Here is a 16,704-nt window from a genome sequence, read left to right on the forward strand (position 1 = left end):
TATCGATTTTTCTTTAAGTTCACTGATTCTTTCCTCTTGCCAATATCATACTATCTGGATTAGTGTAACTTCCTCTTAAGTCTTAAAATCAAGTAGTTGATTCCTCAAACTCTGTCCTTTTAAAAACTTGTTTTTGTTATCAGTTTCTTTGTCCACCAAAATGAATTTTAGAATTGGCTCACCTATTCAATTGATTTTTACATATTACTCTCATACCCTACAACCGTATTAAAGTCACTTATTAGTTCTATGGAGTTTTTCACAGATTGCCTGAGATTTTCAATATAGAAAATTATGCCACCTGTGAATAAAGCAAGTTTTTTTTTTTCTAACCTTTATGCTTTTTCTTTCACTGCTGTATTACACTGGCTAAGACATCCAGAACTATGCTGAATAAGACTCAGACCAGACATCCTTGCCTTGTTCTTCATCTTTAGGGAGAAAGCATCCAATCTTTCACACACAGCACCTACACAAACATATTTGTATTTCTACCTATGCATTTATTTCATATATACATATGTATTAAAATGAAGGCAAAATAAAGATACTTTCAGACAAATCTGACACAAACCTGAGAGAATGTATTACCAGTAAACCTGTAACAAAAGAAATTCTGAAGGAAGTTTTAAATATAATGTATTAAATGAAGTGACAGACAGAAGTTATAACTTGAGGAGAGTGTCATAGAAAAGATAGTATATGTCAAGATATGCTCAAAGAATGATTAAAAATGCCCAGGAGTGAAACAGAAAAGAGGGAAAGTTGTGAAACATGGGAGAGAAAGAAGGGTATTCCATACAGAGGGAATGGTATGAACAAACGAAAGACTTGGACTTTATAGACAAGGCTACTAAAAGGCTTCTTAAATGGGATAATTTGTGATCAAAATTGTGAGCAGCTTTTCATTTAAGTGCTAGGGAGATATAGACATTTGTTAGTAGTTTGGGGTCAGAATGTACATGAAAGGAAACAAAGCCAGCAGTCAGTAGAAAGAATAAATTGGAATACATCTTCAAAAGGTACTAAAAACTTGTAAGAGGAAGAGCCATGACTGTAGTGTGTGCATGAGGAAGGATATGGGGGTGTTAAAGTCACACGGGGGAGAGCACACGTGGAATTTCAGTAGGTTCCTATATCCTTACAAGCTCATTCTTTAATTGTAAATTAAGATGCTCTAAATAAAGGACTGATAAACGTGTATGGTATTGGGGCTTCATAATGATTATTTTGGTACAGATTCTACACCTTACCTTCACTTGTGTTTCAAATGGTGTCTGTGCCAAGAAAGGCGGCTGTCCTACCAACATTTCAAAAAGAATGACACCAACACTCCACCAATCACACAACTGTGTATAGCCTAAAATTAGACACCAAATTTATGGTTATTCATAAGCACTTTAGAAAAAACTGCTCAGAATGAATAAAATCAAAATTAATATTAAATCACCAATTTATACTATAGAATTAATACTTTTATTGTAAACCTGAACCATTAGCCATATTCTCCTGGTCTACAGGCATACTGAGATTCTTTGTAAGACAAACGTCTACCTGTTCGTAACAAGACTTCAGGCGCAATATAATTAGGAGTCCCAACCAAAGAATGTGCGAGACACCGCTGGTGCTGGCGTGCAGCTCTCCGCTCCAGTGGTTTCAGTCTATCACCACATCGACAGTTAGAGGGGTCACCCCATTCATTACTGAAATCCATGCTATCCTGCCGTGGATGGTCACCTGTATAGTAAAATACATACATAAATAAATAAAAACAAGAGTAAACCTATCTGTTTAATCTTTAGACATCCTATGCTATGCTATGCTATGCTAAGTCGCTTCAGTCGTGTCCGACTCTGTGCGACCCCATAGACGGCAGCCCACCAGGCTTCACCATCCCTGGGATTCTCCAGGCAAGAATACTGGAGTGGGTTGCCATTTCCTTCTCCAATGCATGAAAGAGAAAAGTCAAAGTGAAGTCGCTCAGTCGTGTGGGGTGCCATTGCCTAGTTTAGAGTTAACAACATTTCTCCGTGTTGACAAGCTAAGACCCAATGTATGCCAAATCACTGATGGTGTGATTATTAATAACTAGAGACTGTATTCTTGAAATACCAATAGGACAAGTCTTACACTAAGAAAAATTAGCCTAAGATGCAGTAATTTACTCAACAATAAATGAGGACAATAAAAGTTACTGAGTAGGCAGGTCTGAGAATTTGTTATTCAGGCTGCTCTCCAATACTATTCTGGACAAAGTTTCAAACAAATTAGATTTGTGTTTCATTTATTCAGCAAATGACAACATTAACAATAAAGACAATATTCTTCTCTCAGGCAGGTTATCAGTAGGGGGAAAATATAACAAATACATATGTAAGAACCAGTGATGCATCCCGTACAGAGAATCAACATGCGGTGATATGGCAAATGTGCTGAGGTGACATTTGTTTAAAAAAAAAGAGGAACTCAACAATATGAAAACCAGACAAGGCATTCTACACACAACAGTACTCGAGAGGACCAGTGTGGTTAGTAAAGGGGAGAATGGTACGAAATGGAGCAGGAAACAGCACACATGGATTTTACAAGAAACGATTTGCCTTTTACTCCAAGTACAGTGAAGATACTGGAATATATATATATATATATATATATATATATATATATATATGTATTTATATATATGAATATACTTACATATATACATAAGTATTAAATGAAGGCATTTCTTTTAAAACACGCATCAAACCTTTTCATTCTCTTGAAGTAATGAAAAGGTCTGATAATACGTTTAAAAAAGAAAACTTTTAACTGCTGTATAGAGAACAGATTATAGAGAGGACAAGGGTGAAAAAGAGACCAGGTAAGAGGCTATTAAAGTTAAGTTTGGACTATGATGATAATAGTGCAGATGGAGAAAAGTGAACACATTTAGAATCAAGGATGGGTGGTGGTAGTACAATTTACCAAAAGGGAGGGGGAATAAATAGGGAGGGGGAGAAATTAAGAATCATTTATTAGCAGTCTTAAGTTTGAAAGGGCTATTAGGAATCCTTATGAAAGGGGGAGGACATTTCTGAAGAGAGATTTGGAATTCACTGATGCAGAGGTAGTAATTAAAGCTATGACTGGATGAAATCACCTAGGGGAAAAAAATCTGAAACTAACCTAACTATAATAAACAACTGGAATGTTTGATTAAAATACAATTTCTACCCTCCAGTGGAGATTTTCAATCAGAAGACTGGAATAGAGCCTAAGAATCATATTTTTAAGATAAGCCCCAGATAAGATTCAGGTAAATCAGGGGAGATATTAAACTATGTTAACCTGAACATTAAAGTAGGTTCAGATATCTTCAGTTCTATCCATTTAATGTAAATCCGCTTGTGTTCACAAGAAGCACTGGAGGCAATAATACTTACCTCAGAGGATTGCTGTGAACATTAAATTAGAATATATATAAAGCACCTAGTCATGGTAAGTATTCAACAAATGTTAGATTGACTTACACTTCCATTAGTGCTTGGAGGGATCTTGGTGAGGCAGTGTGGTATAGCAGAAATAACATGGGCCCTGTAAGCAGACAAACCTGGGTTCAAAGCCTAGCCCTTACACTTATTTTCTGTCCGACCATGGGCAAATTTCTAACTTAGCCTCAGGTTCTTCACTCTGCCTCACAATGATATTGTGAGGATTAAAGAGAATCATGTACATAAGAATCATGTACATAAAGTGTTTAAACAAGCTGTATAACAGTCATACAATGGAATCCTAAGAGCTATGAAAATAAATGTTATTATTTATTTATATGCAGGAACACAGATGAACCTCAAACAAATATAGGAAGTCAACATAGAAGAATACATGTAGAATGATTACATTTAAATAAAGGTTCAAGAGTAGGCAAAATGAAGTAATATGTTGTTCAGGGATATGCATAAAAGTATACAGAAAAGTAAAGAACTGATTATGGAGTTTTGAAATAAAGGTTACCTCTGTGGAGGAAAGAAAGCAAAGTGATAGTTAGGGACTTCAAAAATACTAATAACCTAATTCTTAAGCTAAGTGGTGTGTAGGGGGCTTCATTTAAAAATTATTTCCAAACTGTTGTATGACAGAAAACCAGGGGAAGAGGGGGATGATTTGGGAGAATGGCATTAAAACATGTATAATATCATATAAGAAACGAATTGCCAGTCCAAGTTCGATGCAGGATACAGGATGCCTGGGGCTGGTGCACTGGGATGACCCAGAGGGATGGTATGGGGAGGAAGGTGGGAGGGGGTTCAGGATGGGGAACATGTGTACACCCGTGGCAGATGCATGTTGACGTATGGCAAAACCAATACAATATTGTAAAGTAAAAAAAAATAATAATAAAAAATTTAAGGAAAAAAAAAAGAAAACCACAAAATTCTGTAAAGCAATTATCCTTCAATTAAAAAAATTTTTTAACTATTTTCAAATTGTTATTTGTCCAACACATTTCACATTAACAAAATGTAAAGAGATTAACTCAAAAATGTTAATGACATTTAGAAATAAATAATTCTAACACATTTTCATTTTATAAATCTAAGTATCTAAAGGATTCACTCACATTTATCCAATGGAGTTAAGACCTGACCCAGGACTTCTGGCTCCCATCCAGGGATAATATCATCTTATATTTTATTACACTAATAAGTCATATGAATACATACAAATTTTATGATTTTACTCACCACTCTGGTAGTACTTAGAGTCATGTGTCCATCTGAAGCCAGTGCAGAGGCCGAAGTCAGTCAATTTAATATGACCATCACGATCAATCAAAATGTTATCAGGTTTAATATCTCTATGAATAAAACCCATTTTATGAACACTTTCGACTGCACAGGTAAGTTCTGCTATGTAGAATCGTGCCAGATTTTCTGGAAAGATGCCCATTCTAATTAATAGGCTCATCATATCACCCCCAGGAATATAGTCCATTACAAAGTATAAATTGTCTTTGTCTTGGAATGAATAATAAAGACGAACTACCCATTCGTTGTCAGCTTCGGCCAGGATATCTCTCTCAGCTTTGACATGAGCAACTTGATTTCGAAGCAGAACATCTTTCTTTCGAAGAGTTTTTGTTGCATACAAAGCCTTGGTATCTACTTTTCTTGCTAGACAGACTTCACCAAATGCTCCTATTCCTAATGTCTTTATCTTCACAAACATAGACTTGTCCATTTTAGCCCTCTTAAGACGGATGTAATTAGACTCTTTTTGGCAAAGCATCTTTCTCATTTGATCTTGAGCATCTTGAGATAATCCAACCTAGGCAAATAAACTAAATATTAAATGAGGAATTATCTTCTATACTAAATATTAAGAAATCGCTTGGAAAAAGTTCAGGCATATATATTTAAAGGTTAAAAGCATAATAATTTTTAATAAAGCATGTTAGAAATCTAGAATATATTTCAGAGAAAATTAATTATCAAAAGTGCAGCATAAGGGATAGTTAACAGGATACACAAGGTGAATACAAATGCAGAGTCTGCTGTGGAGAGCAAGGAGAAGATGCTATCAGTGGTCAGCTTTCTACTCCTCTCTAATGCACTAACAGAGTTCCCAATGTGCAATCGCCAAACATGTTAACATGCACCCTCATCTATCTCTCCCTGCACATTCATCCCAAACTACATAATCGGATTGCTTTCATTATATGCATCTACTTATAGAATGCCTATGTCTCAAATATTCTCATTTTGGTCTTCATGAAAAGAAATTCTTCCACTCCAGGTTCATTTATTCTAAAAAACTGATGTATTAAGAACAAAAGAATATCTTCTCTAGTCAACCCACTCACTAGTAAGTCAGTCTTTCCTTTTATCTTTTTCAGGGCATTAGAGTAAGGGTAGGACTCACAGCCATCACTAACACAAAATGCACAGAGTATGTCCTACCTTATTTCAAAGGGACTACTTGTTTGATTATAAGCTATCTTTTAGATATTTTGGAACATTTCAAAGAAGAGTCAGTGTGACTTATGAAGATACCAAAAAAACCCAGATAAAAACAAAAACCAAAAACCAATGTCTAAGTAGACATGGAATACCTGGATTTAGAAGGAAAGAACAATCTACTTATGACTAGTTAATAAAGGATTAATTAGGAATCTAAATAGAAAAGGAATTTGTTTTGAAAAGTAGATAACTCTAGAAACACAAGACTAATTAAAATATAGCAACCTCATGCTTCTGTTAGAATAAGCATTTGCATGCAAAATCTTTTAAGAAGGGTGGCATGCCAGACTTAGTAAAGAACTGTTTCTCTTAAAATCTTACTTGCCTACACAGTAATGGAGGCTACAGAAGTCAGCAAAGCTTCCAACACCATAAAAGTTTAAATCAGCTATTAGTGAAAGTGAAGAGGAAAAAGGAAAAATAAACTAAGAAAATACATACAGACAGACTTTAGTAAGAAATCCTAAGAGCTAAATATGGATAAGCCATATAGGTTATTATGATATTTCTCACAATAAATTCAGTTTATAGCAAGAGTAACTATACTGTGAAGTCAGATCCTGAAAAATCATTTTAAAAGAACAGCTCTCTCAAATGTCATGAGAAACTTTAACACAAATGAGCCTCTTAAGATTTGGGGCAGTAGATCTAAGACTGGGAGTCAAACCTCTGAACTGTAAACATGTGATAAAAATAACAGTACCACCATAGTATCTAAAGAAGAGAGTTACATGGAATCACAACAGATATTAATCTAAAGGGTTTAGTTATTCTGATCTCCTCTTTAGTAGATTTTAATAATTCCAGGACATTTTTCTAGTACATTATAAAAATAAAATTAGAAGGGGAAATAACTGAAAGGAGATGTCTCTGACACTTCTAATAAGACCAACCTGATGAATAAACCCCTAAGCCCCAACACAACTATAAGTAAAAATACATGTTTCATAAGTTTATCAAGAGATAGGACTAAGATATTTCTAGTTTATTTTAAAATGTAAGATAATATGTAAACTCTAGAAAATAACTCTTGCTTCAGTTTCCATTAAAGGGATTATGTATACCTAAACTGCATACTGCAAATTATACTTTTCTTAATTTATTACAATTTTATTATAGAAAATTCTGGGTAAATCCTGAAATGCTAAAATAAAATGGTATAATCTAAAGTACTTTAATGTTTATTGACTTTTAAATAACTGATAATACATTTAGCATAAAAAGAAAAATACTAGACCACAATATTTTAAAATAAACACCAAGCAAACACATGATCAAGTATAAAAATAGAAACTTTTAAAGGTTTTATACTCAGCCATAAAAGGAATGAAATAATGCCATTTGCAGCAACATGGATGGACCTAGAGACTGTCATACAGAGTGAAGTAAGTCAGAAAAAGAAGGACAAATATAATATCACTTATATGTGGAATCGAAAAAAAAAAGGTACAAATGGACTTATTTACAAAACAGGTCTAGAGTTATAGATGTAGAAAACAAACATGGTTACCAGCGGAATAAGGAGTAAACTGGGAGACTGGAACTGACATATACACACTACTCTATATTACATAGTAGATAACTAAAAAAGGCGTACCGTATGGCACATGGAACTCTACTCAATATTCTGTAATGGCTTATATGGGAAAATAGTATAAAAAAGAGTGGGTATATGTATATGAATAACTGAGTCACTCTGCTGTACAACTGAAACTAACACAACATTGTAAATCAACTACATTCCAATAAAAATAAAAAATAATATAAAAAAGTTTTACCCGCATCATTTCATTCTCTAATTGTTTTTTACGATGTAGACGTTGCTGATGAGATTTGAGCACATTTTCTACATGTTGCTCCATGAAGAATTTAAATGCCTGAGGAGAATAACTTTGAATACGAGATTCCCTTCGCTCTTCATCTTTCTTGTTTTTCCTAACGGTGATAGGTGAAGTGGTAATCTGTTTCTTTTCTTTATCTCCAGTATCAACATTGTCATAACTTTTTTCACTCTCATCTTCCTTAGGCAAGCTTGGCTGATCCTCTTTGCTAGACTTACTGACCGATTCATATGGAGGAACAGATGGGTTTTGGTGTAGCAGATGCTTAGGATAAGGTGGTGGCGGACCTTGATAGTTTGGAGCTTCAGCAACAGGCGGCATAACAGCACCCTCAGAAAAAGGACTAGGTTGGACACTCTGAACAGGCTGTGGTATCCAAGAAGGGTGTGTAGGTGCTAAAGCAGTCTGCAGCTCTGGTTTCAATACACGTATACTTTTCACAGGCTGTTGAATGGGAGCTGGTGTAATAGCAGTGACTGTTGTAGCCGAAGGTTGAGAATTAGCAGAATGATTTGTTCTGTTTCCCAATGGATTATTAAAAGAATTTGACCTCACTGGTATGTTAGGTTGCCATGTAGGGATTTCATGTCCGCTGCTTGGGGATGACTGGGCAGGAGCAGATGATGACTGAGGCCAAGTTGTTTGCAGTCCAGGTATATTAATGTTATAAAGTTCCATGTTATGACTATTTCTGTTTGGCACCATCATAGCTTGAGGAATGTTCCCATTTGTGTATGATGATGGAGCAGCAGAACCCCCTGTTTGTAAAGCAGAGGGGCTTTGTCCATTAGTTGGGGTCAAAGGATATGGAGGGGGTGGCTGCCGATTGACAGCGCCAGCAGGGACAACATTCTGGTGCATCATAAAATCAGTCTGACCGCTACCGTTCTGAATTCCAGGTCTCCCGGGTGGAAAATTAAATTTGTTAGAACTCTGCATGATGATTGGCTGTCTGCCAACAGGAACAGAATTAATGCCTCTCTGTCCCTGATTAGGAGGATTCATCGGGGATGTGTTAAGAGGTGGTGGAGGATAGCCCTCCTGCCAGGCTCCAGGTGGAACTGGAGAGATTCGGGAGATGACGTAGTCCATGTTCCCAGAATAGCGCTTTGTTTGAGAGTTTGGTTCCCATGATGGGGGAGGCGGAGTTGTACCTCTTGGAGGGGGAGTCTGGCCTCTTGGAGGTGGTGGAGGAGTGACACTCCTTACTTGAGGAGGTGGTGGGGGGTTCACTCTCTGTCCATTGCTAGGATGAGCTGGAGTAAACGCTGTTATACCAGATCCTGACAAAGGTCTTCCTACATCTGTCTGTGAGTTGGGACTTTCAGAACGGTACGCTACACCTTCTCCTAGTGGTGGACCATGTCTCTGAGGAACTAAGGATTCTTTAGAACCCTTCCAGCTTTGTTTGCGGTTAATTGATTGTTGCACACTCCCTATGGGAATAAAACAGAAAAAAACAACATGCTTTTTAACCTCCTACTTTTGAAAAATTTAGCTTGGAATTCTAAGGCTACTAAAAGATAATACTCTTTCAAGAATTACAAAAATAAAATTTCAGCATGTGGTTTTATATTTTAGAATTTTATCCATTTTTGACTAGGTAATACCTTCTCATAGCTTAAAATTCAGGCAGTACATAAGGACACTGATCCCTGTCCCTTAGCCAACCAATGTCACTGAAGGTAACCAATGTCATCAGTAAGATATTTTAAGAATACACAAGTAAATAGTACTAGAAAGGGGACAGGAAACCCTCCTACACTGTTGGTGGGAATGTAAATTGGTATAGCCACTATGGAGATTCATCAAAAAACTAAAACTAAAAGTTGCCATATGATCCAGCAATACCACTCCTGGGCATGTATTTGGACAAAACTATAATCTGAAAAGATACATGTACCCCAATGTTCACAGCACCACTATTTACAGTAGCAAAGACATGAAAGAAACCTAAGCGTCCATTAACAAATGAATGAATAAAGATGTAGTGTACACACACACACACACCCCCATGGGAATGTTAGTCATAAAAAATGAATGAAATAATGCTATTTGCAGCTACATGGATACAACTAGAGATTATCATACTAAGCAAAGTAAGTCAGAAAGAGAAAGACAAATAACATGTATCACTTACATGTGGAATCTAAAGTATGACACAAATGAACCTGTCTGAGAAACAGACTCACAGACATAGAGAATAGATTTCTGGTTGTCGAGGCGGTGAGGGTGGGGGTGGGGGAGGCTGGATTGGAAGTTTGGGGCTAGCAGATGTAAACTATTATATTTAGAGTGGATAACAACAAAGTCCTATTGTATAGCAAAGGGAACTATATTTAATGTCCATTATGTTAATAAACCATAATGGAAAAAAAATGAAAATGAATATATATATATATATGTATATATATAAAAGTGAATCATTTTGCTGTATATCAGAAACAAATCGACTACACTTCAATTAAAAAAAACAATATACCTCCTATATATACTATTGTGCCTGGGTCTTTTCATTAAAAAAAAAAGAAGATTCTATATTAGTACATAAAGCAGTTATTTACTTAAAAAAAAAAAAGTTATTACAGTTTTTCACTATATGGTTGTACCCAGATTTATTTAATCAGTTTCCCTGATGGCTATTAAAGTGGTTTCCAATCTTTTGGTTTACCCCTCCCCTCCGAAAGCAATGAAGAATTTTGTACAGATATCATTTCATAGATATGTTAGGTAGATAAATTGTTAGAAATGGCATTATTGAGCCAAAGGATGTGTCCATTTGTAGTTTTGATAAATGTAACACTGATTTTAAAAATATTTCAGTATGGCTTTTAAAACAAAAAAGTAAGGGATAACTAGCTGAACACTAAATAAGGTAGAGTTTTTACAGAGTCTCTATTTAACGGAATTTCCAAATAAACAGGCAAGAAAACATACAATACCAAAGGAAAAAAAAATGATGTGTTCAAAATAGTTTTGTCACTTAGAAAAGTGCTGATATAATGTATTTAAAATATATGAAAAATACATATGTATAAAATACAATACACATAAATAATATATTCCAGAAGGATTAAACATTTAAATGTTAAAGATGATACCATACAAGTATACTAGGAACAAAGCAGTGAACATTTGTTAATATTGGGGTACTTTGTACCTCCTGGGAAGGTCTTCCCAAGTATGACAAATATAGAGAACAACACAGTAAAAGACTGATAGATTTAAGTACATAAAACACTTAGCACCATTCAAAACAAAACAAATAAGAAACACTCATAAATCTGAAAGGTCAACACCACATTACCCTGGGAGAAAATGTATTTAAGAACACATGAAAAAGAAACTGGTAAATATTCAGAATGGACAGTTTAACACTCTATTTTATCTAAGTTTGTCAGCATCCTGGGGCTATAATTTCTGGGACAGTCATCCCTCTGGGCAAGTTACACAAGTCCTCTGACCACAGGCTCAGTCTTACCTTCCTCGGAGAATCAGCTGAGGCCAAAAGCACCAAATCACTCTCCCACTTTTATCAGTTAAGACGAAATCCCTGCAACCCTCAAGTACACTGTGCTTAGTCGTGCTTAGCTGCTCTGCTGCTGCTAAGTCGCTTCAGTCGTGTCCGACTCTGTGTGACCCCATAGACGGCAGCCCACCAGGCTCCCCTGTCCCTGGGATTTTCCAGGCAAGAACACTGGAGTGGGTTGCCATTTCCTTCTCCAATGCATGAAAGTGAAAAGTCAAAGTGAAGTCGCTCAGTCGTGTCCGACTCTTAACGACCCCATGGACTGCAGCCTACCAGGCTCCTCTGTCCATGGGATTTTCCAGGCAAGAGTTCTGGAGTGGGGTGCCATTGCCTTCTGCTCAGTCGTGTCCAACTCCTTACGACCCCATGGACTATAGCCTGCCAGGCTCCTCTGTACATGGGGATTCTCTAGGCAAGAATACTGGAGTGGGTTGCCATGCCCTCCTTCAAGGGAATCTTCCAATCCAGGCATCGAACCCAGATCTTCCACATTGCAGTATGATTCTTCACTGTCTGAGCCACAGGGAAGCCCCAAGTACACTGCCACCCTTATTGCTATGGACCTCCCATGAAGATCTCTGTTCTTCTACTTCCTAAACCCCCCACTACTGCCCTCTAGACACACTTTATTCTACGACGAGCAAATGCTCCTCCATTACTGACCTCTGCTCCAAGCTTTCCCCCACCTTCTTAAAGCGGATTATCATCTGCTGACATTACTTTCCTTTCAGCCCTTTCCAATTAAGGTTTTCTTTAAAAAAATAAACTGGGTTAAAAGGTGGAGCTCCACTTCTTTGCTCTCCAATTATGTTTCTAGATCATGGTTATTTCTGCATTCTCTTTTCAAAAGCCAGTTCTTGAGAAGCTCATGCTATCTGTGGGAGGTCACATTCGTTCTTTTAACGTACACTTAATGAACACCTACTTGCTCACCTTCATTCACCCATAAATTCTAACTTTGATACTCTCTGCTAAGCCCTGACAACATTCTATAACTTCAACATCCACATGGACAAACCATGAATCACCCTGGTTCCCGGTTCAATCCCTGGTCAAGGAACTAAGACCCTGAAAGTGGTGTGGCACTGCACCGCCCCCTACCCCCGCCCCTACACAAAAGAGGTGAAAACTGGATAAGAATTCTGAAGTATCAAGCTAGGATCTTCAACAAATTCTGCAATATAATGGGACACTTTCAGCTGGATAACTCAATGAACCTAACTAAACCTTATGTCAAAAACCAGACTTATGATCTTTCTCCACCAAGTTCTGTCCTCTGAGCATTCCCTTTCATAATGTGAAGCCTCACCATCCATGTTTATACACAAAAAGCCTAAGAGTCACTCAACTCTGTTATCACCCACCACATGCAATCTGTATCTATGCTATCAATTTTATTCCGCCTATCTCTTTCTTAATTCATTCAATTTTCTCCACCACCATTTCCCTAGTCCAAATTACCTTCATTTCCTGTGTACTGTATTTCTTATCAAGTCTACACCCTCCTTTGCTCTAATTCTTTCTCATCCACTGCAGCTATCTTTCTGAAACACAAAGTGAAACATGTCATTACCCTGCTTGAAATGTTTCCGTTACCTCCTACTGCTCTTAGGATAAAATCAGTAGACAGTCCTGCATAGTCAGGCCCCTATGCACTTCTCCACTCGTATCTTACACTCTTGTTTTCAGCGTTTGAGCCACTTTCATTTCTTCAAATGTACATACCTTACTGAAAGACAAGTCAAAGCAAAAGTCGTTCAGTTGTGTCCAACTCTTTGTGACTCCATGGACTATACAGTCCGTGGAATTCTCTAGGCCAGAATACTGGAATGGGTAGCCTTTCTCTTCTCCAGGGGATCTTCCCAACCCAGGGATTGAACCCAGGTCTCCCATGTTGCCAAACAAGCCATGCATAGGAACAAACTTCCTCCCTAAATCCATCCCTACTAACCCTTTCTTTCTTCAGATATCAGCTCTATTATCAGTTTAACAGGAAGGTTTTCTCTGATGTCCTTGATCAGGTCAAAAACCCCTCTATCGTATAAGTCCACAGAATCACATAACTCTCCGCTCTTCTTTCACACTTGTAATTCTACATGTATTTCTGTATTTGATCTCCCTCACTAGAATCTCAACTCCAAAAAAGGGCAAGAACTTTATACCCAATGCCAAGCAAAGGGCCTGAAATAGGAGTTGACCAATAAAAATTAGCTGAATGAAAGAATGAAAATATTAGGCCTCTTACAAATCAATTTAAAAAGATAAACTCAAGATTAAGAAAGAATTAAAATGTCAATTTAAAAACAATCAATAAACAAATGTTCAAGCTCACCAGTGATCAAAGAAATGTGGATGTAAACTGACAGTACTTTCATAACCATTAAACATATGAAAAGGATAATACCTAGGATTTACAAATATAGGCATTCTCATATTAAACTGATTGGGACAGTCTAAGTTGGTAACACCTTTCTGGACAGCAATACAGGCATATCTTGGATGGAGACAGTTGTGGGTTCAGTTTTAGGCCAGGTCAGTAAGGTGAATAATGCGATAAAGTGAGTCATAGACTTTTTGGTTTCTCTGTGCATAGAAAGGTTATGTTTACCTTATACACACACACACACACATGTGAATATATGAATATATATATATATATACACACACCGTAGTAAGTGGGTAATAGCATTGCATCTAAAAAACAATGTACATATCTTATTAAAAATACTTTATTGCTAAAAAAAAAAGGCTAACCATCATTTAAGCCTTCAGCGAGTCATACTCTTTATTGGTGGAAGGTTTCATATATTTATGAATTGAGCAAACGCTGCTTGCAAAATGGCACCAACAGACTTGCTTGGTGCAGGGTTGCCACAAACCTTCAATTTGTAAAAAATGCAGTATCTGCAAAGTGCAATGAAGTGAAGCACAACAATATGAAGTATGCCCATAAGAACACTTTCTGTAAATCTTTGAAAATTTACTTTTACCTAATCATCAGAAATGTACAAAGATTTAGGTAAAAGGGAATTTACTTCAGTATGTCTGTAATGGCAAAAAAAAAAAAAAAGGAGCCAGGCAAATGTCAAAAAATGAGAGGCAGCTAAATAACATATGTGACAAATCTATCTCACTGTAGCTAAGTGTTTTGTAGGCCACTTAATAACAGTGAAAGTTATACATGGTGAAGTAAGTGAATAAAGCAGCTTTTAATATGCCCTCTGCTTCCACTTGGAGAAGGAAATGGCAACCCACTCCAGTGTTCTTGCCTGGAGAATCCCAGGGACGGGGGAGCCTGGTGGGCTGCCGTCTATGGGGTCGCACAGTCGGACACGACTGAAGCGCCTTAGCAGCAGCAGCAGCAGTTGCTTTCACTCAGAGAAGGCGATGGCACCCCACTCCAGTACTCCTGCCTGGAAAATCCCATGGACGGAGGAGCCTGGTAGGCTGCAGTCCATGGGGTCGCTAAGAGTCGGACACAACTGAGCGACTTCCCTTTCACTTTTCACTTTCACGCGTTGGAGAAGGAAATGGCAACCCACTCCAGTGATCTTGCTTGGAGAATCCCAGGGACAGGGGAGCCTGGTAGGCTGCCGTCTATGGGGTCACACAGAGTCGGACACAACTGAAGTGACTTAGCAGCAGCAGCAGCTGCTTTCACTTAAACAATAAACAAAATACACACATATAAATCCACTCATTTTTCACAGGAAAAAAAGACTAAGAAATAAAACATACCAAAGTCTGGTGGGTATTTATAGTGGTGCTTTATTTCATTTACTTTCTAAATCTATGACGAACATGTTTCACAATAAGAAAAGATTATATACATGAAAAATGAATAGTTTGAATGATGATATTTATGGTTAAAAAGAAAAATATTTCAGTTGCATTATAACCAATCAAGCAGTTCTCAATCTAGACTGCTGCTTATCAGAATTAACTATGGAACTTTAGGTCCCCATCTGCAAATTCATTTTGGTTTAACAACTATAATGTTATTATTCTGGCTTGAGACTCTCGCTGTGATGCTTTTAACAGTTCCTAAGACAAAACATTTTATATACTTAAATATCTTTAAATATTATAAAATAAGAGATTAGAAAAAAAAATTGATTAATCACCTGGCTTCAAGTTGGCATTAACAGGTCTGGCAGCTGCTGCAGCCATCTGTTCCCGTCGAGGATCTTGATAACTCATTTTACTGATGAATTCAATTGCGGCTTCTATACTTCTGTTATTAGTTTTCTGAAGAGCTTGTATAACCATATCCTGACATGAAGTTTAATAAAATTTAAATCATATAATTAATAAGAAGGAAAGAACACTATAACTTCCACTAGAGAAGTTCATAATTTTGAGGAACAAGGCCTCAAGCCATAATACTAATGTCTTGTTTGTAAAACTACTATGGGGGGAGGGACAAGATAAGGGTAGGGTAGTAAGAGATACAAACTACTATAGATAAAATAAATAAGCTACAAGGTACAGCACAGTAAAAGTATAAAAATCCATACAATCTCAAATTACTAAAGAAAACAAAACAAACCCTCAAATCCTTCAAATGTTTCTTTAATATTTTCACCTTTATGTAAAGTATTCCTGTTTTCTTCTAGAGTTTTTTCCCAGATACAGTCATAATAACAGGCTTCTGAGTTTTCTCATTCTTAATTTCATTCTTATATAAACAGAGACTATCAGATTGTTAAAAACAGGATCAATCAACATACTGGAAACCACTCTTTTGCATCATGGGAAGTATTTTATTAAACATCTCTGTTGTGTTTATTAGTAAAAGACCTATGTTGTTCTGGTTCCTACCCTCTTAAGAGTCTAAGGACACAAATATAGGACAAATGGCAGAGGGAAAACACTCAGACTTCATATGATTATGTCACAAAGACTTTAGGAGACTAGGTGGTATGACAGAAAAAAAAAAAGGAGTTTGAGATCAACTGGAACCAAAGAGTCTGAGTTCCAGCAGCCCTGTATTATTTTCTCATGCTTAGAAGCAAAAATACACTCCAGCCTCACTTTAGAACTGAGTCAACTTTGGCAACTTAATTTAACATCTCAGCTCAATTTCTTCATCTGTAATTCACTCAGAATTGACATGAGGATTACACAAGAAAATACATAAAAGCACAGCAGCACAGTGCCTGGAGCTCAGATATGGCTTGTTCCCCTGTTCTGTTCCTTATCCTTATGTTATGTAAACATAAATTATACACTAACATGCAGAAAGTATACTGATACGCATTTTTCAAGAGAGAGGCAGCTACTTACTTGTCCTATAGGATTCACTATTTCAAAAACTACTTTTAAATGAGAA

The 16,704-nt window shown here is 36.8% G+C and overlaps 1 protein-coding gene across 1 annotated transcript in view; it reads right to left on the reverse strand.

The window, feature by feature from the left end:
* Positions 1-16,704, reverse strand: part of LATS1 (large tumor suppressor kinase 1) — a 38,105-nt gene that overhangs the window by 3,774 nt on the left and 17,627 nt on the right. The window contains exons 3-7 of the mRNA XM_061428263.1: positions 15,497-15,644; positions 7,781-9,279; positions 4,728-5,310; positions 1,555-1,737; positions 1,254-1,360 (exon numbers count right to left, since the gene is read on the reverse strand). Of these exons, the coding sequence (XP_061284247.1) occupies positions 1,254-1,360; positions 1,555-1,737; positions 4,728-5,310; positions 7,781-9,279; positions 15,497-15,644 (2,520 nt within the window). The remainder of the gene's footprint in view (positions 1-1,253; positions 1,361-1,554; positions 1,738-4,727; positions 5,311-7,780; positions 9,280-15,496; positions 15,645-16,704) is intronic.

This window comes from Bos javanicus, chromosome 9 (assembly GCF_032452875.1).
Source record: "Bos javanicus breed banteng chromosome 9, ARS-OSU_banteng_1.0, whole genome shotgun sequence".
Taxonomy (NCBI): domain Eukaryota; kingdom Metazoa; phylum Chordata; class Mammalia; order Artiodactyla; family Bovidae; genus Bos; species Bos javanicus.